This window comes from Pollachius pollachius (assembly GCF_949987615.1).
Source record: "Pollachius pollachius genome assembly, chromosome: 15".
NCBI classification, from domain to species: domain Eukaryota; kingdom Metazoa; phylum Chordata; class Actinopteri; order Gadiformes; family Gadidae; genus Pollachius; species Pollachius pollachius.
Genome location: NC_136948.1, coordinates 4,629,775 through 4,657,157, shown reverse-complemented (window position 1 = coordinate 4,657,157; position 27,383 = coordinate 4,629,775). Strand labels below are relative to the sequence as shown.

The 27,383-nt window shown below is 50.8% G+C and overlaps 2 protein-coding genes across 2 annotated transcripts in view; one reads left to right on the top strand and one right to left on the bottom strand.

The window, feature by feature from the left end:
• The window catches only part of capn3a (calpain 3a, (p94)), a gene marked incomplete at both ends in the record, with an annotated part of 14,892 nt that extends 12,970 nt beyond the window's left edge, over positions 1-1,922 (top strand). The window contains 3 exons of the mRNA XM_079752228.1: positions 401-541; positions 1,085-1,143; positions 1,896-1,922. Of these exons, the coding sequence (XP_079608354.1) occupies positions 401-541; positions 1,085-1,143; positions 1,896-1,922 (227 nt within the window). The remainder of the gene's footprint in view (positions 1-400; positions 542-1,084; positions 1,144-1,895) is intronic.
• A 1,059-nt stretch (positions 1,923-2,981) lies between these two features.
• Positions 2,982-27,310, bottom strand: znf106a (zinc finger protein 106a). Its single transcript, XM_079752692.1, is given in 23 exon segments — positions 2,982-4,449; positions 5,128-5,274; positions 5,579-5,650; positions 5,844-5,915; positions 6,208-6,327; positions 6,424-6,486; positions 6,797-6,988; positions 7,899-8,015; positions 9,049-9,183; positions 9,586-9,731; positions 10,172-10,227; positions 10,475-11,318; positions 11,683-12,003; positions 12,190-12,250; positions 13,655-13,809; positions 13,997-14,063; positions 14,261-14,789; positions 16,038-16,717; positions 16,719-18,504; positions 22,175-22,375; positions 24,707-24,768; positions 25,257-25,343; positions 27,030-27,310. Coding segments are annotated over 22 exon segments (5,937 nt in total). The 5' UTR covers positions 25,311-25,343; positions 27,030-27,310; the 3' UTR covers positions 2,982-4,392.
• Positions 27,311-27,383: the final 73 nt, after the last annotated feature.

Below are 27,383 nucleotides of genomic sequence, written 5' to 3'. Positions count from 1 at the left end.
TAGCCAAAAATACTAGCACTGTGCCGTAGCTTTATCAGTCCGACCTGTGTCATCTTCCATCCAGCGGACATTTATTTTCTAGCTGAATTAAAGGGGTGATATCATGCTGATAGGTGTGAGTGAGCAACATTTGCTACAGTCCACTGGGTAGGCTGGTTGACTGATCTATCCAGCGTACATCTAGGTGGACACAGCCACTTGTGATGTCACTAGGGCACAAAAGGAAAGGCAGATTTTCAAATGGCATTTAAAGGCTAATCACACCTATCAGCATGATATCACCCCTTTAAACTTTGATGACTTTTCGTAGTCTGTGAATGTTCTGCTCAATGATTGGTGCCCCGCCTCAGCAGACTTTAACCCACCTGTGAACTGCTCGTGTGTTCTCGTCGGTGTACAGTCATGTGTTTTGTGTCCCGTCCAGGCTACCGTCTCAACAACCAGCTTTACGACATCATCACCATGCGCTACGCCAATGAGAGCATGAACATCGACTTCGACAGCTTCATCAGCTGCCTCGTGCGCCTGGAGGCAATGTTCAGTAAGTCACCTGTCATCTAATGAAATATGTCTTCTGAATGGTTTCTAGTAATCTGAATTAAATCTATTTATCTGATTGTAATCTAGAAATCTGAAAGTAATCTAGTAATCTGATTATAATCTGGTTATCTGAATTCTAATCTTAATTTAATATAGTAATCTGAATGTAATCAAGTAATCTAGTAATATGAAAGTAACCAAGTAACCTGAATATAATCTAGTAATCTGAATGTGATATGAATGTAATCTAGTAACCTGAGTATCTAGAATTCTCAATAATCTGGTTATCTCAATGAAATTAGTTAATCTGAATGTATCCAATCTTGGGTAAAAGGCAGGGGGGTCTTCGATTGGCCACCCCGAGAGCCAACCCAACTACACTGAGGCCAGCTCAGACGTACTTAAATGGAATGGACTTTGACAGTTGAGAGGTTACAATTAGCCACAGTTAGCCATTATCCGCTAGGACGATGGTCCTGGACTCAGCACCCCTAAGGGTAATTTGTTCCAAGCCCTTGTTGTGAGTTGTGTGGTTTTGTCCCAGGAGCTTTCCAGGCCTTCGATCAGGACGGAGATGGATCCATCCGGCTCAGCGCTCTGGAGGTAAGGCCCACCTCCAACACTCCCCTCTCTCCTCATTGGCTGAAGATGCTCTTCAGCCATGTATGGCTAGTCCAATCAAATGTGTCCTTAACATGTCGCTAGCAAAATTAGTAAGGTCTTTAATTTAGACGCTAACCACAGTAGCTATACTGGGTGAGTAACAACACACTATCCTTTTAAAAGGGCCCTCATTTCACCACCAGGTGTGGTGTTGGTTCCGTCCACTGGTTGATCTAGCCATCATACTTCTATGACGCACCCACCTGGGATGTCCCCGAAGGGGGGGATTCTGAAGTGGCTTGTAATGCTAATCAACATTAGAATTGGAAGTCAACTAGGGGCCCTTTAAAAGGTGACATATTATACCACCAGGTTTGAGTGTGATTAGCCATTACATGCCGTTTAGAAAATCTGGAGTCAGAAGAGGCAGAAAACTGCTTGTAACGGCTAATCACACTCACTTACCTGGTGGTATGTCAACTTTAAACAAATGGTGGACAGTTGTATTGTGTTTTAACTCCTGCTCTAGATTAAGCCAGCTATTAGGGGACATACGTTTATACACAGCATAAACAGGACTTAAATTCGAGTCCTTTACAGGTGTTAAGGAATTCAATGTATTCTTAGCCTCCGTTGGCGGCTAGCTAGTTAGCTAGCTTGGCATCCACGGCTGGTCTGAGGGTTGCAGTTGGGCTGGTGACACTTGCGCGACTCATGTTGGCGGCGTGTTCACATTCCTTCTGTGTGCACAGTGGCTCCAGCTGACCATGTACGCCTAGGATGCCGTCAATGACCTCCACATGACCACCGTTCCACGGGGGACCAGAAGGCCCGGCCCCTTACCTCAGTACCCCGTTAGGTCCGACATCACTTCCTGTCTTTCCTCCCTGGGGCCTGAGCTGGCAACAACACCTACTACTACTACTACTACTATGACCACCTTCGTCATCGTCACTTCCCCGCCTCCCTCCTTTTCCTCTTGGAATCACTTCACACTTCATCAGTCTGCTTCAAGTCCTCTTCTTTGTTCCTCTCAGGCATTAAAACACACTCAAACCTCCGCCGTGACTCCTCGCTTCGCTAGTGACCGGTTAGCCGTCGCTGACAGGTCGTCGGCATGAATGTGGCGAACAGGTTGGACTTGAGATGTTCTGCGGGTGTTTCCATAAAAGCTTTGGTCAAATAACTGTGTACTGCCTTTCAACAGTTTTTAACCCCCCACTCTGCGTTCCTTCTCAAGATTTCTTCCTTTCCAATGAAGGGAGTTTTTTTCTTACCCTCTGGGGGGCTATCAGGGGGGTGTCATAAATATATGGCCTGTGAGATTGTACCTGTGATTAAGGGCTATACAAATAAAGTTGAATTGAATTGAACCCAATAAAGAATGACATGGTATTTGGACAATTGGAGTGCTCTACTGGGTCAAAGTTTGTGCGTGGTTCGGGGAAGCTTGTGTACCATCTTGTATGGGTGTCTTTGGATAACATCAGTGGAAAATACCGAAAGAAATGCTCATTCACGCCGGGAGGTTGTGATGTTGCAACATGGCTTTTTTTAATAACCGTTTTTAGATTTGAAATCTGTTAAAAAATCTCTGTTACAAGTTCCCATCTTTGAGGGTGAGTCAAAGCGCGGGGAAGAAACGGGGGCTGTGCCTGGTGCGGTCAGGGGGTGTGCTAGTGGCCTCCCACAGGGCCGGTAAGGTGCATCCCTACAACGCTACAACCACAAGCCTAAGAACATACTCCCTGGACTACACAGCGCAGAGCTGCAACGAAACAACGCGAGCGGAGAGCCCACTGCAAAGACAAGGCTTCTGACCTAAAGCTTTGTGTGTGTTTTCAAAAACAAAACTCGAAAAATTAACTACAAAAAAAAAACGCCTCGACGCTGCCCGCGGTTGGGGCGGTCTGAAAGTGGCGGTTGGTAAAATTTTAGAGGGGTGAGGTATGGCATGGTAGATGAATCTTAAATCTGTCTTTCTAATCGCTTTTTCCTCCTCAATCACCTCCTTCAATCCATCCCTTCACCTCCACACGAATGCCTCCTTTAAGAAAATAAGTAAAAATACAAAACCTTCACGCTGGGGAGGGGCGAGGAGGGGGGGGGGAGACGGCTCCCGTGAATTCTGCTCGATGCTCTGTCATCGTTAAAAAACGCAGAGTTCAGTGAAGGAAACCACGTCAATATAAAAACACTCATTCAGAAACAAAGAAAATCACTCTCGTGCAAGAGCTTCAAAAATAACCGATACGCAATCAAACACACACACACACACACACACACACACACACACACACACACACACACACAAAAGGTAGGTAGAACACACACCCGACACATCTCCACATTCAAACACGGCAAACGTTTAACATTAAATTGGCATTTTTCTGTTCCAGGCTCAACAACGTCCCTTTACCATTATGGTACCGTCTCGCAACACAGAGTCCTTAACGCCAAAAACTGCTATCGAACACAAAACGCTGAAATGTTAGCGCAAAACAAATCATCGAAATTAAAGTTCATCTGTCATTAAAGTAAAAAGTTCAACTAACATCTTGAAAATGATAAATGTAAACGCAATTAAAACCGGCCAAGTAGAGAAGCTCTCCGTAGAAAAACCTGACTGAAATCTTCCGGGCACTTCCGACGCTAACTTTGCTAACCTGGGAAAGTGTTCTTCAGACTAAAAGGCAGAAATAAATAAATAACAATGAAACTAAATGTTGCTCAGGTTCACACGTCACAACTGCACTCTCCACACAAACAATAAAACCATCTGTTGACCCATGCCATCGGGAAGCAAACCCATGTTTTGTTAAAAACCGAAAAAGGTGCTGTTGCTGTTTTGGCAGTTATTCCCCGGAGCCGAGCGACCACCACCCTTCCTCCACCTCCACACACAGACACCACCCGCGTTTCTTCACTTTGAGGGAAAAAAGCCTAGTGTTTCCTTGTCTTATTTGGTCAGTGAGGAAGAGAAAGGGTCTGTCGGGGTTCAGGAGGTCAGAGGGAATCAGAGAGACAGTGAGAGAGAGAGAGAGAGAAAGGTTAAAGTTAACACATCGGAAATTATCGATAGAAAACGGAAACCGAGGACTTCCTTCAGTTGGATTCCAACGGCAGACATTTTGGATGGACTGGACCAACTCAGCCTCGGTGGAGGGGGGACACCAACGACCAGTCCCTCCCCCCAATATGGGAGGTATCTAGGGGGCCACGCCTAGCGACCAGGGGCGGGGGGGGAACTCATGTGTCAGACTTGACCAAGTCCTCGACGTGTTTCTGCATGTGTGCCCCAATTCCCTGGAAAGAAGAAAATGATATTCAACCTCTGGGTCGGTCCAGACCATCACTGTCTAGAGTCTAGACCAAGGACGCAGAGCCTAGCAGAGGGTCCAGGCAGCCAGTCCACTCCCCTCAGTGCACTCACTTTATCAGTTACCCGGACAACATTTCAAAGGAGCAGTAGATGGGAATTAGAGGTCTTCAACTAATGAACAAGAATTTGAAAAGACAATGCAAAAAAAACAACAACTTTGCCCCTCCGTGATCTCAGAAAGAGCAGGTAGAGATTAGGGGGCATCACACTAAGGGATGTCTACACTTAAAGGCTGATTATGATTCCACATCGACGCAACACAAGGACCACACAGACGTTAACCTGTTTCGGTTCCGCGTCGGGTTTTAGTGAGCGGCCCAATCACAGCCCTTGCTGCTGCGTTGCCTCGACGCAAGGTAACAATTTTCGGGAGGCGCATGTCAGGCCCTTGTGGTGGACCCAAGGAGGGTCCGAAAGGACATTATGGGTCCGGAAACCCCCTTAAGTTGCGTCGACGTGGAACCATAACTAAGCCTTTAGACTGCAGACATTCAGCCTCAAACCTATCACCTCTTCAACCATTACATCCTCCTAGCACTGCCGTGAAAGGAATAGCGCTTAAAGCTGTAGCACCCGTCTAGGCCATGGCGTTGTTCTGTTACCTGTTTGGAGCCGTTGCGCGCGCAGAAGAACTCGTCGCAGTTCCTCCAGCGGCACTTGAGGGTCTGGAAGCAGTGGTTGGTGTGGGTGTCGGCCAGGTGCTGCTCCAGGTGCTCCCGCACGCCGAAGATCAGAGAGCAGCCGTGCCACTGCAGACGAAGAGACATACCATGCTGAGTCACCGCTAAGTAATGTCCGAGTCACCGCTAAGTAAGTGCTGAGTCACCGCTGAGTTAGTACTGAATAACCGCTAAGTTAAGCTAACGGCTAACCTGACCTGTTAAACCGACCCGGCTAACCTGGCGTTGCTAACTGACTAGCTAACTGACCCTGTTAAACTGACGCGCTAACCTGAAATTTGATTTCCCCTGACTAGTTAACTGGCCCAGCTAACCTGAGCTGCTAACCTGAGATGCAGCTGAATGTACTGAGCAGCTAAGCTAAACCCCTCACCATGCAGCGGAAGTTTTGCAGGAGGTTCAGTTTGACGGCCTGAACACTGCCGTCATAGCACCCTGTGTAGATCTGAAACACACAACACAGGTCAAAGGTCACTTGTTAAGATCACACCTGCACCTGTCTCTCTTTATGCTACCGCTAATATCAATGTGAAATACATAACAAAATAATAACTCATATCCAATATAATACATTTATTATACACAGACCCAAAGGGAATCTGGTGACGTGTTATACAGTGTGTGTGTGTGTCTCTCACCATGCTCTTGTGAATGGTCATACACATCACCATGTCCTTGTGTCCTCCGTAGACCTGCAGGCGTTCATGTGACTGGAGAGAGGGGGGGGGGTATTACCCATCAGAACAGATAAGCCTGTGCAAACTACCGTAGAGAAGTCAATATTTACTTTCTTATATGATCCGAGAACGGATCATCTAAAGAGAGACGGTTCATCTAAAGAGAGACCGTTCATATAATGAGAAACAGTTAAACAGAGGAGAGGGAGATTGACAGTTCAACCAAAGAGAGACAGTTCATCTAAAGAGAGACATTTCGTCTAAACGGAGACCGTTCAGGGGGGAAAAGGAGGATAGACAGGTGAGACCAGGGGGAGAGACCTACCTGCAGCTCGTAGACCCTGACCAGTTTGTCCAGGCTGGCCGTCAGCATCACCTTCCCCAGGATGGCCACCGTCGTCACCGCATGGCTGTGCCCTTTATAGATCCTCACCAGCTCCCCCGTCTGCAACGCACAGGGGTCAGGGGGTCAGGGGGTCAGGGGTCAGGGGTCACGCAGGCCCCAGACAGGGAGTAGGGCGGCGGCAGGGCGGGTACTCACATGGATGTTGTGCGCGTGCACGGAATGATCGCTGGAGCCGCTGAACACCAGGTCATTCACCACCTGGGGAGACAAGTTCAGGGCGGTTACAGAGACGGTGGACCTCGTCGGCAACGCCAGAGAGACATCGGTAGAGAGAGAGAGAGAGAGAGAGAGAGAGAGAGAGAGAGAGAGAGAGAGAGAGAGAGAGAGAGAATAAGAAAGAAAGAAAGAAAGAAAAAAGAAAGGAAAAAAGAAAGAGAATAAGAAAGAAAGAAAGAAAGAAAGAGAACACAGAGTGAGACAGAGAACCAAGAATCCCCCCACAATCCCCAGCTCTCTGCAGCACAACAACAGGAAGTCCCATGACGGGGAACAGGAAGTGCGCGCTGACCTTCATGCAGAGCACCGTCTTGGTGTGGCCCTCCAGGGTGCGCAGCAGCAGGCCGTTGCGGGCGTCGCGCACGCTGACCGTGCTGTCGTAGGAGCCCACCAGCAGCACCTTGCGGGCCCCCTCCTGGGCCGAGGACAGACAGCTGACGGCCCGGGGCCCGTGGCAAACAAACACCTCCATGGGCCTGTTGGTCTGCATAACATGTAACATCTTATGTTATTATACATCAAACACCTCCATGGGCCTGTTGGTCTGCATAACATGTAACATCTTATGTTATTATACATCAAACACCTCCATGGGCCTGTTGGTCTGCATAACATGTAACATCTTATGTTATTATCAGTGTTGGGAACGTTACTTTAAAAAAGTAATTAGTTATAGTTACTCACTACTTTTTCCAAAAAGTAACTGAGTTAGTAACTGAATAACTCTATAATAAAAGTAACTAGTTACCAGGGAAAGTAACTATTTGCGTAACTGTAAAAAAAACAAAGTTGCTATATGTCAAAGAATTTGGATTTTTCTGAGCAGTGCTCAATTGGCCTTAATGTGTTCAATGGTTGAACTGCCCATTCAAGGCCCCGATATACTTCCAACAGAAATTTAATTTGCTTGGTTGCAAAGGCTGTGGAACATCTGCAGAATACTACAGAAAATGCCAACGGAAACAGTAATTAGTTAGATTACCCCGTTACTGAAAAAATAACGGCGTTACCTAATGCCGTTATTTGAAACGGCGTTATAACAAACACTGGTTATTATACATCAAATACCTCCATGGGCCTGTTGGTCTGCAGGAAGCAAGATGTTCTTTTCAGGACCAGCACTTGGCAGGAACTTCACAAGACGATAGTATATTGTTTTTGAGGGCTGACACTATATGTACTGGGACTATACTGGGATGTGATATTACGATTATTTTTGTGCGATGCTTCATCAAAAAGGGGTTGAATTTGGCGAGTTTAGTTTTGACATGCCCATAAAAGGAGCTATAACATGTATTGGAGAGATTTGAAGCTCGCAGAAGGTGAGTCTCTCTGTAAGTCTCTCTCCTTTGTCTCTGCTCTGTCTACGCTGGGAGGTGGCGAGGGCTTCTGACCTTGAGGTTGAAGGTGGCCACCGTCCCGTTGGCCAGGCCGGCGTACAGAACCTTCCAACGGCTGTGCAGACAGAGGACACGGTCGGAAAGGGAGAACTGCTGCTCCAGGACACCCGTCTGGAACACACACCCAGAGAAACACTCAGAGACATTCAGAGACTCTCTCCTCTAGCAGACACCCGAGAATGCTGCCTCTGAGAAGACATTCAACCAATACCATCAGTAGCACATCAGTCCTGCTCCTTAAGGACTTCCAAAGGAATTCCAAATGTTGGACGCCTGCCTCTGTTTACGTATCACACGATTGGCCTTACGGAAGCGTCGAAGCCGCCTCCATCTTCCGAACCCCAACCCTAGTGGTGAACAGAAGTTAAGAACCCCTTATGAAGCCCACACCAGGAGAACCTCCTGTTCTCTAGGTGAACAGAAGTTAAGAACCCCTTATGAAGCCCAGACCAGGAGAAGCTGCTGTCCTCTAGGTGAACAGAAGTTAAGAACCCCTTATGAAGCCCAGACCAGGAGAAGCTCCTGTTCTCTAGGTGAACAGAAGTTAAGAACCCCTTATGAAGCCCAGACCAGGAGAAGCTCCTGTTCTCTAGGTGAACAGAAGTTAAGAACCCCTTATGAAGCCCAGACCAGGAGAAGCTCCTGTCCTCTAGGTGAACAGAAGTTAAGAACCCCTTATGAAGCCCAGACCAGGAGAAGCTCCTGTTCTCTAGGTGAACAGAAGTTAAGAACCCCTTATGAAGCCCAGACCAGGAGAAGCTCCTGTTCTCTAGGTGAACAGAAGTTAAGAACCCCTTATGAAGCCCAGACCAGGAGAAGCTCCTGTTCTCTAGGTGAACAGAAGTTAAGAACCCCTTATGAAGCCCAGACCAGGAGAACCTACTGTTCTCTAGGTGAACAGAAGTTAAGAACCCCTTATGAAGCCCAGACCAGGAGAAGCTCCTGTTCTCTAGGTGAACAGAAGTTAAGAACCCCTTATGAAGCCCAGACCAGGAGAAGCTCCTGTTCCTGGTGAACAGAAGTTAAGAACCCCTTATGAAGCCCAGACCAGGAGAAGCTCCTGTTCCTGGTGAACAGAAGGTAAGAACCCTTATGTTTAGGAGAAGGTAAGAACCCTTATGTTCCCTTAAGGGTGTGTTCCTACCCGGAGGCTGTAGCAGCAGACGGTCTGGTCGCTGGAGCCCGAGTAGAGGCGGTGGGTGAGCCCCACCATGGCCGACACCAGCACACAGTTCACCTTGGAGCTGTGGCCCTCAAACACCGCCACACACTTATGGCTCTGCGAGGGGGGGAGAGAGGGAGAGAGAGGGGAGATGGTGGGAGAGAGGAGGCAGGGAGGGGCAGAGATGGGGGGAGAGGAGAGAGGGGAGAGAAAGAGGGGAGGGAGGGGGGAGAGGAGAGAGGAGGGCAGAGAAGGTAAGGAGGGGGGTGAGAGGGGAGAGTGAGGGGAGGGAGGGGGGAGAGGGTGAATCCAACATGTATAATAATGAGTATGTACATTAATAAGAGGTGGGCCTTGCATGGAATCCAAAATGAATAATAATGAGGACATCGAGAAAGGGGCGGGGCTTGGGGTGAGTCCAACATGAATAATAATGAGGATGATGAGAAGGGGCGTGGCTTTAGCAATCCACCATGAATAATAATGAGGACCGGGATAAGGTCCTTGCGGGACACCCACCACCAGGTCGAAGGCCTTGACGGTGCGGTCCCCGGAGCACGTGTACAGCAGGCCCTTGTGGATCTGCAGCCCGTTGACCGCCTCCTGGTGGCCCTCGAACACCCCCTCTGTAGGGGCCTCCTCCTCGCCGGGGTCCGACGACACGTCTGGGACACACACACACACATACATAGACACACATTCCTTATTGTTAACGGCCAGCACCCCATCACCGATTTAAAATGTTTTGCTGTATGTTATGGTATGTTTATATGTATGTTTATATGTATGTATGTATGTATGTATGTATGTATGTATGTATGTATGTATGTATGTATGTATGTATGTATGTATGTATGTATGTATGTAATGTTTGTAATGTATGTCAATTATGGCACCCATTGAACTCCTGATCATCTCTCTGCATTCCTTCTCAAGATTTCTTCCTTGCTAATCAAGGGAGTTTTGTCATGCCCTCTTGGGGGCTATGGTCAGGGGGGCGTCATAAACACCCAACCTGTGATAAAGGGCTATACAAATAAGGTTGATTTGAATTGGAGTGCAGTGTGAGGTGTGAGGATGGACGAGGTGGATCTTGGTCTCTCACCCGAGGATGTCTTGGTCTTGATGGCCTTGGTGGGGGGGAGGGGCATCTGGCCAGCACTGGAGGTAGGGGGGGAAAACCAGTACAGAGAGAATGAGAAGCGGTCCTAAAGTCGTTATTTTTCCACTTTATGGCCAAAAAGCCCCTTTTCCCTTCTGAAATGTCACTTGGAAAGTTTAAAGTCTAAATCATCAAGCAATCAGGAACCGGACAGGCTAAGCAAAAGCTAAAAAGATGAGAAGAAGCTGCTTCTACTAAAGTGGACCACAGCTACACAACAAGGTGGCGCCGTAGCCAGACTCTCACCTGGGGTACGGCCGGACCGCGGGGGACGTGTCCATGTCGCTGGTCGAGGTGACCTCGTTGCAGGCCAGGTTGAAGAACCCCGCCCTGGACGAGTCCGGAGCCGGCCCTAAACCCAGCCCCAGTCCCAGACCCAGACCTGGACCCGGGGCCGGGGGCTGCTGGCAGGCCATGGTCACCTCCATGCACTCCTCCGGCTCCGACGACTCGAGGTTCACCACGTCGGCGCAGGACTCCCCCATCTCCAGGGCCGAGTCAAACTCCTCCTCCCTGGTGGGGGGGGGCGCCCTCTCCCTCTCCTCCTCCTGCTCCTCCTCCAGGGGCTCCCCATCCTCTGGGGCGGTGGGGGGCGTGGAGGTGCTGACCGTGGACCCGGCGCTGGATCTCCGCCGCGGGGGAAGCCTCCGGGGCCTGGCGGCGTCCTCGTCCGCCTCCGTGTCGCTGGTGGCGCCCGCCGGCTCCGCCCCCTGCGTCTTGTTCAGGACCCGCCTCTTCCTCAGCTTCCTGACGCGCTTCACCATCAGCTCCGGGGACGGCGGCGGCGGCAGGGCGGGTTGGGGGAGGTGTAGCGCGGGGGTCGGGCCGCTCTCCTCGGGCTTGACTGAGGCGTTGCCTTGGTTCCCGGGGTCCGAGGTCCGTCGTGGGGCCGTGAGGGGGGCCAGGTGGAGCTTGCTGTCCAGCTGGGAGCTCTCCCGGTCGACCTGGGTGGCGCGGTCCAGCATGGGGCCCCCGGCGGCGGGGAGGTCGTCCTGGCAGTGGGCAGGGGAGCCTGGGCCCCTGGGGGCCGGGGTGTGGGTCTGGTCGGCCACGGGGCCCCGGTCAGGAGACCACTGGAGCTTCACTGGGTCTGGAGGAGATGAGAGAGGATGGTGATAGGTGGGTTAGATTCAGCTAAGGACTGGGCTAATGTTCGTTAACCGCTGGGCTAATGTTAGCTAAGATTTTGCTCATGTTCGTTAACCACTTAGCTAATGTCAGCTAACCACTTAGCTAACGTTGGCTAACCACTGAGCTCACGTTAGCTTACCACTGAGCTAACCATTGAGCAGATGTTAGTTAACCACTTAGCTAATGTGAGCTAACCACTGAGCTAATGTGAGCTAACCACTGAGCTAACGTTAGCTAAGCATTGGGCTAACATTAGCCAACCGCTGGTCTCATCGCAGTTTACCACTGGGCTACCATTAGCTAGGCATTGGGGCTAAAGTTACCTGGGAGGGGGTTGGTTAGCGCAGCCGGCGTCTCTGGCGTGCAGCTTCGGATATGGCTGACCCGGATCTCTTTGGACTCCTGATCCGGGGAAAGGGGCTCCTGCTTCACCGCGGCAGGGGCTGGGGGCGTGCTGGGGCGGGCCGGGGGCGAGGAGGAGGCGGGGGGCGCGGCCGGCTGGCTGGGCGGGAAGAGGTGGACACTGGGGATGCTAACGTCGGTAGCCACGGTGGTAGCGGTGGAGGGTGGGGGCGCCACGGAGGAGTCAAACTCCCCATGCTCCTGCTTCACCTGGGGCAGGGACGCTGGGTCTTCGAAGCCCCCTGGGGAGAGTGGATGGGGTCAGGGGACTAATGACTAATCTCTGTAATCACCGTGGAAACACAAATGACTTATGCTATGACTTATTGGAATAAGTGACGGTACGACGTGTCTGTTTGAAATGAGTGGGGCGCGGTCAACCCGTGGTTGATACTGAATGTGCCATCAGAGTTGAAGTGACGTCGTACCTTTCATGCCCTTCAGGAGCTCGATGCGTTGGTTCCTCAGGTTACCCATCTCTGTCGCCACCTGACAGAACACCACTGTTAGATTTACTTATCTTATTTTACCTAATTTTTTATCATTTTGTTCTTATTGCACCATGGGTTGGAGATAAACGCAATTTCGATTCCTCTGTATGTCTGGCACATATTTTGAAATTGACAGCAATGTTGACTTTGACTTTACACAGAGCTGCTCTACAGCTCACAACATACTAAGGGTTAGCTTTGTCCAGCTAGCCTGGGACTCGAAATACAAATCCATAGAGGAACACGAATGTTCACAAAATTAATTTGTTTTAACCTATTCTGTGGAGGAATCTGTTCCTCCTCCAGAGAGACAACAACAAGGAACAACAAATATGTTCACAGTGAAACAGAGCGAAAAGATGTGAGACTAAGAAAGAAATTAAAGATGGTTGACATCTGTGGTAGAGGGCGGGATGACACGCTATACCCATTGATTGACTAATTCCTAGTCTGGCTGTCTGTCGGAGACTTGGTGACTGTCTTGTCTGTCTGTGCCATGTCCATCTGGGATAGGCACAGACAGGGACTCTGTCTCCCCAGGTCCTGTCTGTAGGTCTGACAGCCTGTCTGTCTGTCTCCCCAGGTCCTGTCTATAGGTCTGACTGCCTGTCTTCCTTTAGGTATGAATGCCTGTCTGTCTGTCTCCCCAGGTCCTGTCTATAAGTCTGACTGCCTGTCTTTCTTTAGGTATGAATACCTGTCTGTCTGTCTCCCCAGGTCCTGTCTATAAGTCTGACTGCCTGTCTTTCTTTAGGTATGAATGCCTGTCTGTCTGTCTCCCCAGGTCCTGTCTATAGGTCTGACTGCCTGTCTTACTTTAGGCATGAATGCCTGTCTGTCTGTCTGTCTCCCCAGGTCCTGTCTATAGGTCTTACTGCCTGTCTTTCTTTAGGTATGAATACCTGTCTGTCTGTCTCCCCAGGTCCTGTCGATAAGTCTGACTGCCTGTCTTTCTTTAGGTATGAATGCCTGTCTGTCTGTCTCCCCACGTCCTGTCTATTGGTCTGACTGCCTGTCTTTCTTTAGGTATGAATGCCTGTCTGTCTGTCTCCCCACGTCCTGTCTATTGGTCTGACTGCCTGTCTTTCTTTAGGTATGAATGCCTGTCTGTCTGTCTCCCCAGGTCCTGTCTATAGGTCTGACTGCCCGTCTTTCTTTAGGCATGAATGCCTGTCTGTCTGTCTCCCCAGGTCCTGTCTGTAGGTCTGACTGCCTGTCTGTCTGTCTCCCCAGGTCCTGTCTATAGGTCTGACTGCCTGTCTTACTTTAGGCATGAATGCCTGTCTGTCTGCCTCCCCAGGTCCTGTCTATTGGTCTGACTGCCCGTCTTTCTTTAGGCATGAATGCCTGCCTGTCTGTCTGTCTCCCCAGGTGCGGTCTGTAGGTCTGTCTGCGGGCCTACCTGCTGCTTCTGCACCATGATGCGCTGCACCTCCATGTAGGCGGCCTGCAGGGTGGTGCGGGCCTGGATGAGGCCGGTGTCCAGCGCCTGCAGCGACAGGCTGAGCTCCTCCTCCTTCAGGGACACGGCCAGCAGCTGGTCCACCTGGAAGCGCTCTGGACACACACACACACAGTTGGTGAGAAATCAGCTGTAGTAGCAGCTTCCCACCACAGGTGGTGCTGTTGGACTGGAGTATTTTTATAATGTATTGTTATTAGACATCTCATTATTTCATTCATATTATGAAGTACATCAACTGCTCCTGCTTTGTATATGATAAATCATGAAAGCTATACCAACCCTTCTTGGATTTGATCTTCATTCTTTTGTTCTTCTTCAGACTGTGGATCTCTTGGCTTGGAATATCCTACAAAATAAGGACAGAAAAATAATAGGTTTCGTTTGAAAACCACATCAACAATAGATAATAAAGTGTATTTCACAAACATGACATAAGGTGCAAATGGCACAGTTGTGCAATTATGGTGGAATGGAGGTGGAGGTAGTGAAGCACCTCCACCTCCAGTGCGTGGCTTCGGGTGGTGTCGCCAGCTGCAGACTCACCCCGGCCGCTCTCCTCTTCTTCCCCATGGCCTGGGCGTCCAGAAGCTCCGCCGCCAGGCCGCCGACCTCCACCTCCGACTCCGCCCTCTGGAAGACCCTCACCCGGCCCTTCTTGACCCCCTCCGAGGGCCTCCGGGCCCCTGCTTCAGTGGCCCTCCCCACAGCCGGCCCCCCGTCGGGGCCCCTCGCCGGCTCCGCCCCCGGGTCGGGGAACACCTTGTGCTCCGCCTCTTCCTGCTCCCCCGGGGCGGGGGGGCAGGTCTGAGGGGGTGGGCCCCCCTCCTCCTCCTCCTCCTCCTGCTCCCGTCCGGCCGGCCGGTCCCCGGGGACGTGGCAGGAGAACAGATCGAGGGAGGGGGCGGGGCGTCCGGGGGCCACGCTGCTCTCTGATAGGCTGCGCTTGCGCGGGGTGACGGTGTGGGCGGAGTCCAGCAGGGAGTCCCACTGGAAGCCCTCCAGCAGGGCCATGTCGGGGTCCTCCTCTTGGGGGGCCTCCTCGCGGTCGTAGGACACCATCTCGATGCCGAACCTGCGTGGGGGGGGGGGGGGGGGGGGGGGTTTGTATTAGGGCTGCTCCATTATGGGAAAAACCATAATCACGATTATTTTGGTCAATATTGAAATCACGATTATTCAAACGATTATTTTTTTTAGTTTGAAAACATGTTTCAACATGTCTCAAAAAATGGTCAAAAAGAAACTGTTACAATCTAAAATAATATACAGATATGTATCCAGCTGTTCTGCCCTTTCCATAAAACATTAAAAAAAAAAAAAAAAATTATAATAATAACAAACTCGAAAAACTCGTTTATGTTAATTTCGTGATCGTTTGACGCTAAAATCGAAATCGCGATCAAAATTCGATTAACGGCCCAGCCCTAGTTTGTATCCAGCCTTGGGCCGCGGGTCTGGGACTACTGCTTACACAAGAGACTCAAGGCTCACTTGAGAAGAGTTCACCTGGACTCTGCATAGCCGCCCTCCTTACTCTCCTCAAATCACCATCTACCTACTTATTGTGTGTTGTACTTCCTGGCACTTAAATAGCACTTACACCGAAACCTCTACTAATAAAAATCGACTACATCAGCCAGTTAAAATCTACTACTACTATACCATCACCAGCACCCACAACCACCTCTAAACCCAGTAAACATAGACTGCTACCAATACTATTAAACCCAGTAAACATATGCTACGACTCCCACTACACATAAATTTCAGCCCATCAGCGACAGAACACGCAGCGTAATACAGTCCCTCCAGAAAAACGCGATTATGCGATCGCATAATTCAACGCATAATCAGCCAAAGTCCGCATATTCATGCGGGGGCCGCATTTTTTCAAATATGCCGCACTTTCACCGCATAAATTGCCGATTCCCGCGCAAAATGTGCGGGGCTTGCATGATTTCATAATCCCCGCATTTTCGTTGCAAAAAAGTCACATATATTTTAGCAGAAAGTTGAAAAACGTTGCGTTTACGTCACACAAGAGCAGCCATTTCCCCCTGTTGCCATGGGAACGTTATGACGTGACGTAATTGCGCGACGCGAACGTCATCGAAAAGCTGCATTTTTCGCAAGTTCCCGCAATTTCATTGCATAAAATTGCATAAATATGCCGCATATTTCATCGCATTTTTTAAGAAAACGTGCCGCATAATCAAGGATTTTTGGCCGCAGCAATCACAAAAAAACGCCGCATTTTTCTGGCGGGACTGGCAATAACAACGAGGTGGGGGGGGTGGGGGTGGACCACACGGCGTCTCACCTGGGCCAGCCCTTGCCTTGGCCCTGCTTCTTCCGCACCTCCTGGTACACCTGCTCCCAGTTGACGTTGCGGCGGGACCCCGAGGAGCTGATGAGCTGCCTGACGGTGGGCTTCAGCCCCGACTCCTTCTCCGCGTCGCCCCGCCGCGACTCGCTCACGTTGCGTACGCGCCGGGCGATGTTCAGGTTGGGCTTGTGCAGGCTGGGCTCGTGGCTCCCCGGCTTCCCCTTGACGCTGCCGTGCTTGGTGAGGACCGGGCCGGTGAGCCCCAGGCGGGTCAGGCCCGGGGCGGCGGGGGCCACCGGCGGGGAACCGCCGCCGCCGCCCGCCACCGCCTCGCTCTCCTCGCTCTGGCTCATCTCCCCCGCCGTGGCCTCGGCGTCCCGGGCCTCGGAGCCGGTGCCCTGGCGACTCCGGGACACCTCCACCTCCTGCTCCCCCGCCTCCATCTCCACGGCTGCCTCCGTGCAGCTCCCGTCCTCCCCGCCTCCCCCCCGGCCCTGACTCCCCCCCTGCTCCTGCTCCTCCCAGGGGCCGGGGACGCCAGGGGTGGAGCTCCCCGGGGTGGAGGAGGTGCTGACGTGCACTGACTGGAGGCACTCGCTGCGGCCCGTGTAGGACGGCGTCGCCCCCGCCTTTGGGGCCCCCCCGCCAGGGGAGGGTCTCACCAGCTCCTCAGCGCGGCTCCGGCTGCGGTCGTTCTCCTTGTCGGCCCCCTCCGGGCTCTCCGGCGAGACCCGCTGCGCCTCCTCCTCCGCCGCCGCCGCCGCCGCCGCCGACGGCGCGGGGGGGGGGGGTGGCCGTCTCCTTCCTCCTCTCGCCGGGGACCCCCCCCGCCGAGCCCATCCTCTCCAGCGCCGCCTCTTTGGATTTGTTGAGGAGCTCTGAGATCTGCTGCCCCTGTCTGGACTGCAGCGGCCCCACGGGGGTACTCCTGGAGGAGCCCGTCTTGGGCTCCGGATCGGCGGGCCCCTTGTCCCGCGTGGGGGTCCGGCCGCGCCTCGGCTTGTCCGAAGGGGTCAGGGAGGGCTTCCTGTCTCTTTGGTCGGGCTTCCTGGCGTCGGTCGACGGTTTGGGCTTCCCAGAGGTGCAGGTGCTCTGGGAAAGGCCCAGAGCAGGCTCTCCCTGCCCTTCTCCCTGCCCGTCTGCCTGCGTGGCTCTCTGCGCGTCTCGCTGCGTGTCTCTCTGCCTGTCTCTCTGCGTGGCTTGCGGTGTGACTCGCGGTGTGGTTTGAGTCGTGTCTCGCTGCGGGTCTCTCTGCCTGTCTCTCTGCGTGGCTTGCGGTGTGACTCTTGGTGTGGTTTGAGACGTGCCTCGCGGCTTGTCTCGCGGCGTGGCTTGCAGTGGGTCTCGCGGCGTGTCTCGCGCCGTGGGTTGCGGTGGGTCTCGCTGCGTGACTTCTGGTGTCGCTCGCTCTGTGTCCATCTGCGTGTCCATCTCCGTGTCCATCTGCGCGTCTCGCTGCTTGGCTTGCGGCCTGGCTCGCTTTGTTTCCCGCTGTTTGTCTCCCCGCATGTCGGCCTGCGTGTCTTTGAGCGTGTCTCCCGGTGAGTCTCCCTTAACGCCGGTTCTGCTGCTGCTGCTGCTGCTGCTGCTGCTGTGGTTGTCCAGATGGGCGGCGCTGCTGCTGCCGCTGCTGCTCCGGTTCCGGTACTTCTTGCTCTTCGTCGGCTTCTTCTTCCTTGCGTCGGCATCGGACTGCCGGTGCCTGGCGTCGCACTCCACCGGGGCCGGCCTGGCGAATACGCCGCCGCCGCCGCCGCCGCCGGCGCCGCCACCGCCACCGGCCATCTCGTGCTGGCACGGGACGGCCGCGTCCGGGTACTCCCTGGGGCCGCCGGGCGGGGGCGCGTCCTTCTCAAAGGCCTTGGTGGGGGGGTACGGCGACCAGCGGCAGGCCTTGTCCGGCTTGGGGTTCGTCCCGTGGGACTTGGGGCCCGTGGCGTCGTTGCCGCGGTGACAGTCCCCGTGGCGACCCTCGGGACTGCAGACCTGCCGGGGGGAGAACAGCCCCGGCGGGAAGGGCTTGGGGGGCCCCAGGTGGACGGGCCGGCCCTGCGGGGGGTACTGAGGGATGTTGTTCCGGCCGTACAGCCCGTGGCTGCTGCCTCGGTTGCTCAGCCAGGGGTGCCGGCCCCTCAGGGACCCGGGGGCGTACCCCATCAGCGGCGGGGCCCCGTACCCCTGGGAGCTGCCCAGGCTGCCGCCGGACCACTCCCCCGGCGCGCAGCCGTGGAAGCTGGGGGGCGCGTCCTGGGCGTGCCAGGTGGCGCTCTTCCCCTGCCGGCCGCTGCCCCAGGCCTCGGGCGTCCGGGGCGTCTTGTAGCCCAGCAGAGGGGGCTGCCTGCCCCGAAGGTTGAGCCTGAAGCGCTCCTTGGCCTCCCGGAGACGCTCCTGGAAGTCCTGCTGCCGGCGGCGCTCCGACTCCTCGCGGGCCCGCCGGGCTGCGGCCGCCTCCTCCTCCTTCCTGTTGGGGGGGAGCACAGCGAAACGTTGCTATGGAGAAGTGGTGATCAAATGGGGGTACGCATACCCCTAGGGGTACTGCAGGGGTACTGCAGGGTGTACTCCAAGGGTTAGATAATAAAATCAAAATAAAACCGATAAAATAAAAGAATAAACAAAAAATAAATAAACCCTTTTTTTAAGTGGACTATTATTTTCTTTTGATCCTGAGCAAGTTTCAATGCTGAAAGCTAGACAATAGAAATTTGAGGAAATGGAAAAGTGGTTGAAATGTCAATATGACAGCAAGGATGAAGGAGAATCCGTGAAAAAGAGGGCGCATCCAGAAACCCCAAAATGTCCTCAGCTTCAGGAGGAATGTATTTGAGTGGGATTCACCTCTACATGCTCTGACCCTCAACCGCCGTTGTGCTTCTTTTGCGGCGAGAAATTTGGCAATAGTTGCATGTTTCTCCCTTGTTTCGCATTAAAGTGTGAGATAGTAATGCGCGATATAAACGATATACGATATAAACGATTAAAAAAAACATGGCCTACGATAGAGATTTTAATTATATCGCTCTTTCGCGATAATGCCTGTTGATGACGCAAAATACAATGTTTAATTTTTGGTTTGGTGCAATTCCTTTTCACATTTCAATTTTCGCAACAGTGCCAGAATTCGTCAACAAACCTGCATGTGGGCAAAGAACGTTAACCCATTTGTACCGGCTGCTGTGCGGAGCAACATTGTATCTAGTAGATACAATGTGATCCGCATTGATCCGGTCTGAATGGGTTAAATCATTGGACAAAAAGGTCTGGGGCGTTGTAAAGCGTTAAAGAAAAAGGGGGGGGGGGGAAGCACCGGTGAAAGTAAACAATCATGGATATCCAGCGTGATATACATTGATCTGCGGACTGGTCCAACTCCTTCTCCCTCATCCTGACTCGGAATGTGTTAAATGCATCGGCATTTTTAAGCTATGTTTTCCAGCATACTTTTTACTTGCTTTTGTCGGACCGTCGGGTGGTGGCTCAACATGGAGCAATGAGGAGACGGAATGTCTTTTGGATATCGGACCCAAATATCCAAAAGACGTTCCGTCTCCTCTTTGCTCCATGTTGAGCAACGTCTCCGAGACCACCTCTCCGGCTGGGTCAACCTCCTTTTGATGGTTAAAAATATCACGTAATCGACAAAAATCTTAACAATCAATGATCGATCATCAATTAATCATGCCCATCCCTAATTGTCAGTACAGTGTCTGTTCCTTATCTAGAAAGACACCCGTTTTTCCTGTTCTCTGCATCTTGGGTGGCATTTAAGAACCAAGGACTTAAACTAAGTGTAGTGCCTTTTAGAATGGTTTGCACTAAAGGAAAGAAACCCAATACTAATTTTATTTATCTGCAACATTATGTTGTATGATTACAGTGTTTCACAAAAAAATGTTCTCGAAATGACTTACTATATTTCTCTTTTTTTTAAATACATTTAGCAGTTTGGCTTTCCTTAGGGTCTATGTAACCTGTTCTGAAACGGTTATTTTATGATTTTATATCGTGATATATATCGCTATCGCAAGAGGCTGCAATGTATATCGCAATATGGATTTTAGGCCATATCGCCCATCTCTAGTGTGAGACTTTGCTCCGGTTTAATGTTCATGTTTACACTTCCAAATAGAACGCACAACTATTTGGAACACATGAAACCTACACAAAGGTTTTGTGCCGATGAAGGGGGTACTCAAAGTATGTTTAAAGTCACCAAAGTACCGTAGTCTGACCAGTTTGTTGTTGGTCGGTAGTTGGTCAACAGCACCACGTGATTTGTACTTAAAATCACAAGATGCATGCGTTACATTTTCGGGTTTCATCTTAAAATGATTCTAGGGGTGCAACCTCCTCCTCTTTCCTGTTCAAAACACCGAATGTATACATGGAACTCCATGGTAGGAATAACTGATAACTGATACTACTTATAGTCTCAATTCTAATCTAGAGTCAAAATAACACACGCCTGTGTTACATTATGAGGTATATTTTACTCTGTATTCACTCTATGGTCTACGCAGTAATCCTGGGCTGTGGGTGAGAGGGCAGGCTTTGATAAACGAGCCTGGCCACGTGCTTCCTCTATGAAGGGACACGTTCCAGCATGACCGATGGACAGCTGCAAGACTACTCTCCCCTCAAACAGGCCCGGCTAGACGAGCACCGATCCAACTTCTAGAACTAGACTTTCACCCAGCTCTATAGCAGCAGAATGTGTGGCCTAACACAACAAGGATACCCTTATAACTCACATATTGCTTTATGCAATAAAACCCCCTTGTTACGTTGCATAATATTTACAGTGCATTTTAAATATGATATACATACCTCTACTAACTTCTAAGAAAACTTCTAAGAAAACTTTCCAAAAAATACTCTTTGTAATAAAATTGGTGGAGATGTTGGTGGAGGTGATGGATGTCAACAACCTCCACCATAACTGGACAACTGGGCCTTTTCCACCAGATGTCACGTTAGTGAGGAACAATTAGTGGGACTAAGAGGACTTCTGTTATCTGGAGGAAGAGGGAAACATGCACAGACCATCAGAGTGCGGTGAAGGGTTGGGCCTTGTGTGGGAGTTGGCGATAAGAACCAGAGGAGCTAATCTGGTGTGTGAGGCTGACATCTGAGCCGCGCCCAGCCCTGCTGCGGCCCTCCCCCCCGGGGCTATAACCGGCCGTGACCACTGCACGGAGCAGGACTATACATGGCCCAGGAGGGGAGAGACACAGGCCGGGGGGAGGGGGGCGGGGGGGTCCGCAGGCTAACACAGACACAACAAACGGCCCCGCCATGGAGACAAGCTCTTCAGATATCGGACTGGGACACTGGAGCAGGCGTTAGGGGGGGTGTTGGGAACCAGTCAGAGACTGGGTGGAATTCCTGATTGGAAAGTGGTTTCACAAATGTTTGGGAGAAATTATCCACTCGGAGAGAGGGAGAAATTACCATAACTACAATTAGCACAAATTTATAAAGTACCGTTACTGGGAAAGAGAATATAAAAAAGTTTCTTTGCCAACTTTGAAAAATATATAATTTTTGTGACATTTAAATTATGCATGTAAGAAATTATAGCAACTCATATTAAACCCACTACAAGACTATCCTAAGCAACCACAAAGCAGAGAGATCTGAAAAGGTATTCTGAACAACAAGTCTGACTAAGGAGAGCCAACGAAAAGTGCAAATAAATAATTTTAAAAAGAAATTACACACAAGAACTCAATTGCACACGTACTACAGGTCAGAAAGCAAACACACATTCAGAGAAAGAATTTTGTTCCAACGTTGTTCTCAAGAGCTCTAAGAAACCGCCCACAACCACAACAACAACAACCACCACAACAACCACCACCACCACAACAACCACCACCACCACCACCACCACAACAACCACCACAACAACAACCACCACCACAACAATCACAACAACAACAACAACCACAACAACAACAACCACCACCACCACCACAACAACAACAACCACAACAACAACCACCACAACAACAACAACCACAACAACAACCACCACAACAACAACCACCACAACAACAACCACCACAACAACAACCACAACAACCAGTACAAAAAAGCCCGGCCAAAGCCCCAACGTCGCCGCGTCCTACCGGATCAGCTCCTTCCTCTTCTCGATGAGGTCCACCAGGGCCTGGTCGAAGTAGTCCAGGTCCTGGTCCTGGCTCCCCGCCCCGGCGGCGCTCTCCGAGGCCTCCACGTTCTGCTTGTGCTGGGGGCTGGAGATGTGTCCGGCGTAGTCCGTCAGGCTGACCAGCGTCACGCGGCACACGGTGCAGTCGTGGCCGCAGTCCCTGGGGAGGCAGGGCCGGGGCAGAGGGTGCTCAGCGGTGGCTTGCGGCATGGCGGGCGGGCGGGCGCTCGTTTTTTTTTTGTTTGTTTCGGTTTCTGTTTCGGTTTCTCTGGGTTTCTGCAGAGCCGTCGTCACGTCGCAACGTCGACAGGCTCTGAGGTTGTTCGCGTTTAAAAAAATAAAATACTCGGTGTAAAGACGCTCAGGAGAGGAGGATACTCGACAGTCCTGTTGTTTTGGTTCGATAGATCTCGAAAAAACGTTTTTTCTTTTAAAAATCCTATTTATACTTTTGAAGATCAGGAGGTAAGCTAGCTTAGAATTTCTTGTTAGTTTTGAATTAATTGAATCTTTTTTGTAAGAACTTCCTGATCTCGTGTTGCGTCGGTGGCTTCAGGGGTCCATGGGTGACAGGGTGAGGGTAGGAGGCCTGGCCACGCTAGGAGCCACGGTGCGGGCCTATCCACCCAGCCACGGTGCACCAAAGCTGGGACGCGCACGGACGGCTGTCGGGCTCGCTGTGGAGCCTGCTGGGCGGTTCCTGGATGGTGTCCCTCGTGCACTGACACTCTATAGAAGGAACCGTCCGATTTTTCCCCCCCTGCTCCGTACACGCCCCCCCCCCCCCACCCCCCGGGTTCCAAAGGCCACGCCCCCTGCTCCATGGCAGCCAGTGTGTTATTAAAACATTTCCCAGAGCCTGTCGACCAATCGGGAGCAGCCGGTGTAAGAGGAGCCCCATGTACAGCTGCAATCTAACCCTCGTTTCCAAACCCTCCCTCATCCTCCAAGTATGACCGGTGGAGGATCAGTGGATCCTGGCTGGCCGTACTTCAGAAGGGCGCTGCTGGAAAGTGTGTCATGGCAAGCGGCCATTTTGCCATCACCGGTGTGACATTTTATAGACCAGGCCGGGTTTCACTTTCCAAATGTTCTGTCATGGTCTAGCTTTACTTCACCGTGACCGAACGCAAACGGATCACCCCTGTTTGATCTTAAAATTCATTCTACGCTTTAAACACCCCACTCATGTGATGGCGTAACGATTTTATAAAAAAAAAATGTTTCCTCAATAGAACGGAAATGGCAATCGACTTATTCGGATGGACATAAAACACCCTTCACACAGACGTCAAGCATTGTTTTATCCTACAAAAGGTGGACCTTGTTCATCTTGTGGCCATGTAGGTAAGTTAGGTGAAGGAACATTCTAGAACCTAAAAGGAAACCATGACAGCTCAATGCATTATTTTTAGTTAGTCATGCATTCCATTCCGCCACCCAGGTAGCATTCAGAATGCATCCTGACAGGGGCGTCACCGTTTCCCCCCAAAGGTTCTAGAAGGATCCCCGGACCGAGGAACCTACATGGCAGCCAGGTGAACGAGGTCACTGTGCCGTACATCTCTCTATACGCTCCACAGTCGCCGACAGAGTGGCATACTTGGCTAATCTGCCGGAGAGTCACGGGACGGCCAGTTGGCGTCCATCGGACACGCCTGTTGTTCTGAGCCGTTGGCGTCTAAATATACGCGCCCTGGCGGGGGACAGCTGGCTGCACCTCTTCTCTGGTGGAGAACTGCTATGTGCCCGTGGTCGTGGCGTGCACGTGCAAAATTAAACTTGACCAGAACCGCATAACCTTTTCACCCACTCATTCATTAAGGCAAATTCGAAAGATATGGCGATTCAGCGAGAAAATTGGCAAATTAATTGTTGTTCCTCAATCCTATCTACTGTCAAACAATAAGGTAATGAAATAAGTCATTTTGATTAAGGAGCTGATTCATGGTGATTTGAATAAATATATAAATTGTCAGCATCATTTTTGCTACTGATTAGCGTTACAAAAGCGGTGTGTTTACGATCAACTGGCCTTGGTACAGGTGTTTAATGCTGATCACCTGGCCGTGGTACAGGTGTTTAATGCTGATCACCTGGCCTTGGTACAGGTGTTTAATGCTGATCACCTGGCCTTGGTACAGGTGTTTAATGCTGATCACCTGGCCTTGGTACAGGTGTTTAATGCTGATCACCTGGCCTTGGTACAGGTGTTCAATGCTGATCACCTGGCCTTGATACAGGTGTTTAATGCTGATCACCTGGCCTTGGTACAGGTGTTCAATGCTGATCACCTGGCCTTGATACAGGTGTTTAATGCTGATCACCTGGCCTTGATACAGGTGTTTAATGCTGATCACCTGGCCTTGGTACAGGTGTTTAATGCTGATCCCCTGGCCTTGCTACAGGTGTTCAATGCTGATCACCTGGCCGTGGGACAGGTGTTTAATGCTGCGGGTGTGCAGGTGTGACGTGTCACAGGTAAACTCACCTGCCCTTCAGTTTCTCCAGCTCCCTGTGGTGCAGCATGGTCCTCATGTGGTCGTCCATCTCCTGAAACCAGAAGATAAAGAACAGGATTAGAAGGACCTGATTATTGACACGCCATCTTTTTCCTCGTTACATTTTATTCAGAAGCTTCACGTGCTGAAAGACGGAAACACAATAAATAAAATAAAACAAAATAAATTACAATTGTAAGTTAATTAATTACAAATAATGAAATAGTTCAAACTGAAAACCTAAATAACTTATAATAATAACCAAGTGATTTGAAAAGGCTTGACAACATAATTTTTAACAGTGTGAGGAAAGACCTAGAACAATGATATTAATATCATAGTGGGCGGATCCAAGCGACAGGGGAACAACACTCTCTTCTCAGTCTGAAACGTGAGCCGGCAGTGCCCTGTGTGCAGGACATTGCCACCCCCTACAGCAGGGAGGGACAGCTGCTGAGGGCTCTGCCGGACAGGCCGAGCCTAGCTCAGCCCCGGCTCAGAGAGAAGCCTCTCTCATCACGATGTCTCTGGCTGAATCACCTGCTTTGAGCTGCACACCATCTCGCACAGAATGCACTTCCTCTGTCTCCCCATCTTGGTTACGGTTCAGGGTTGCCTACGCCATGACTGGGAGGGGAAAGAGGAACACAGTAGAACACGTTTACAACATACAATGTCACATGACGGTCGCCGAGAGCAGCCCTGCTCTGGGGGGCTCTGACACGCTGCCCCGGCATTATTAATAGTGCGCTTCAACCTCCGCTTGACTCTGCAGTGCTGCTGGACGACCCGATAGCATACAGTAACGGCATGCAGAAGGAGGGGGGGGGGGGGGGGCCAACAGCCTCAGCAGCTGAGACTGACCCAGTGACCAGTGGGCCAACGTGGGATTCTGACACCTCAGACCGAACCCCGGGGTCAGGAGGACTCTGACGTTCTCTCTTCCTTCAACTCCACAACCCGGTTTCTTCCAGCATACTTCGGTCGAATGCCTGCCGAGCAGGGTCTGATTTCCACCAGTGGGTACAGTAACGCCTCGGCCTGCAGGCAGGGCACTGGAGGGGGCGTGGTGGTGGGTCGCTGTCTAGGCTGGTTTTTAAACATCCACCACCACAGGAGCATACATTAACACCAGTAAACTATTGGAAGGGAGCTGGACGTTGACCGTGGCAGCGAAGTGTGAGATTTTTTTTGTCCAGCCACCTTTGAAATGTAGGCCACACCTGACTCACACCTTGAGGTCATGCCCGTCTGAAAATGTTGTTTGGAGTAATCGCTCCACCCAACAGATGTCACTAGTAAAGTTAGACTTATTCATCTAAACAGGTTCCATAGGTTGGGTTATTATTAATAGTGTGTCTTTAAGCACGGTGTGTCTTATGTGACCTACAGGACACAGCTACAGGTCATAGAAGAGCAGATGGGGATCAGTGCCTCTTGCTCATGGTTACAAGTGGATAGGGGGGAGAGAACCAGGTACCTTAAGGCAGGTGGTTGAACACACCAACCACTACACTATCCTTCCCTTAAAATCCCATTTCTTAGGCATTTAGTGGTTATATTATCCTTGAGCAAAAGCGTTATCTTTAGTGGAACGGTCTGCAGGTTTAAGTAAAGGGAAGTCTGGGGAAACAATATAAGAATCTTCTGCAGAACATCAACCATTATGGGCTTATTAGTGGCATCATGAAGGATGTTATGAAATGCATAATGACCCTGCAGTTAAAAAACACACAACTATGTACACTCGACCATATAGATCATATTTCAAGGACAAATGGATACAATATCATTCAATGAATGGTATTATCAGCATGGGCTATGTACAAATCAACCTGGTGTATCATGCATGTTGAATAACGTGTATCCTGGCCACCAGTCATGGATCATCCACTTCTAACTGTTAATGGTATTCACAACACTTAAAGTTTTGCACACATCGAAAAGAGATTGGTGAGCTTCTAATCTGCCACCTGAACAAGGACGATGATCCTGAACAGGTCTATGAGGTACAGAACGTCCTCAGGTTCGTAGTGTTGTTAACCGGAACACACTCACAATTGTTACAAAACGTATGTGTTCGGTGCATTAATGGGAAGCCAAACCGACCGACTGGTATTGTATCCACAAGGTCGATACATGCATTTCAAGTAAGATATATTTTGATTTCCTATCACGTTTTGTGAGTCAACGACGGCTAACCCTAGCTAGCTGCACACACCCCCATCGCCACCGTTACGTGTTAAACAAAGATGTCATGCAGGGCAAACCCATGTGGTGTGCTCTTGCGTTCGAATGTCGTTGCGTATGTACCTCTTTGAGATCCAAAAGTTTGTCAGGTCTGAGGCAAACGAACCATTCTCTCCTCCACCGTTGAGGCTAAGTTAGCCAGCAAGCTAACAGCTAGCAGCAACAACAACACAGTCTGAGCTGCATTCACGAGCGGCACGGTTCACGAACACAGTGTGTTACTCAATTGGGTTACAATTGAGGATTTTATATTTCATTAAGTCGTCGAAAGCTTGATGAAGATCTAAAGAAAAACAATAATAGTTATGAACGGAATGTAAACAAAGCCCCTGGTTCGGATACACTTCCTGTCTTTTTGTTGTTGCAGGCACGCAAACCCCGCCCCTTCAGAAGTAACCTGTGGCCTATTCTTCTAAA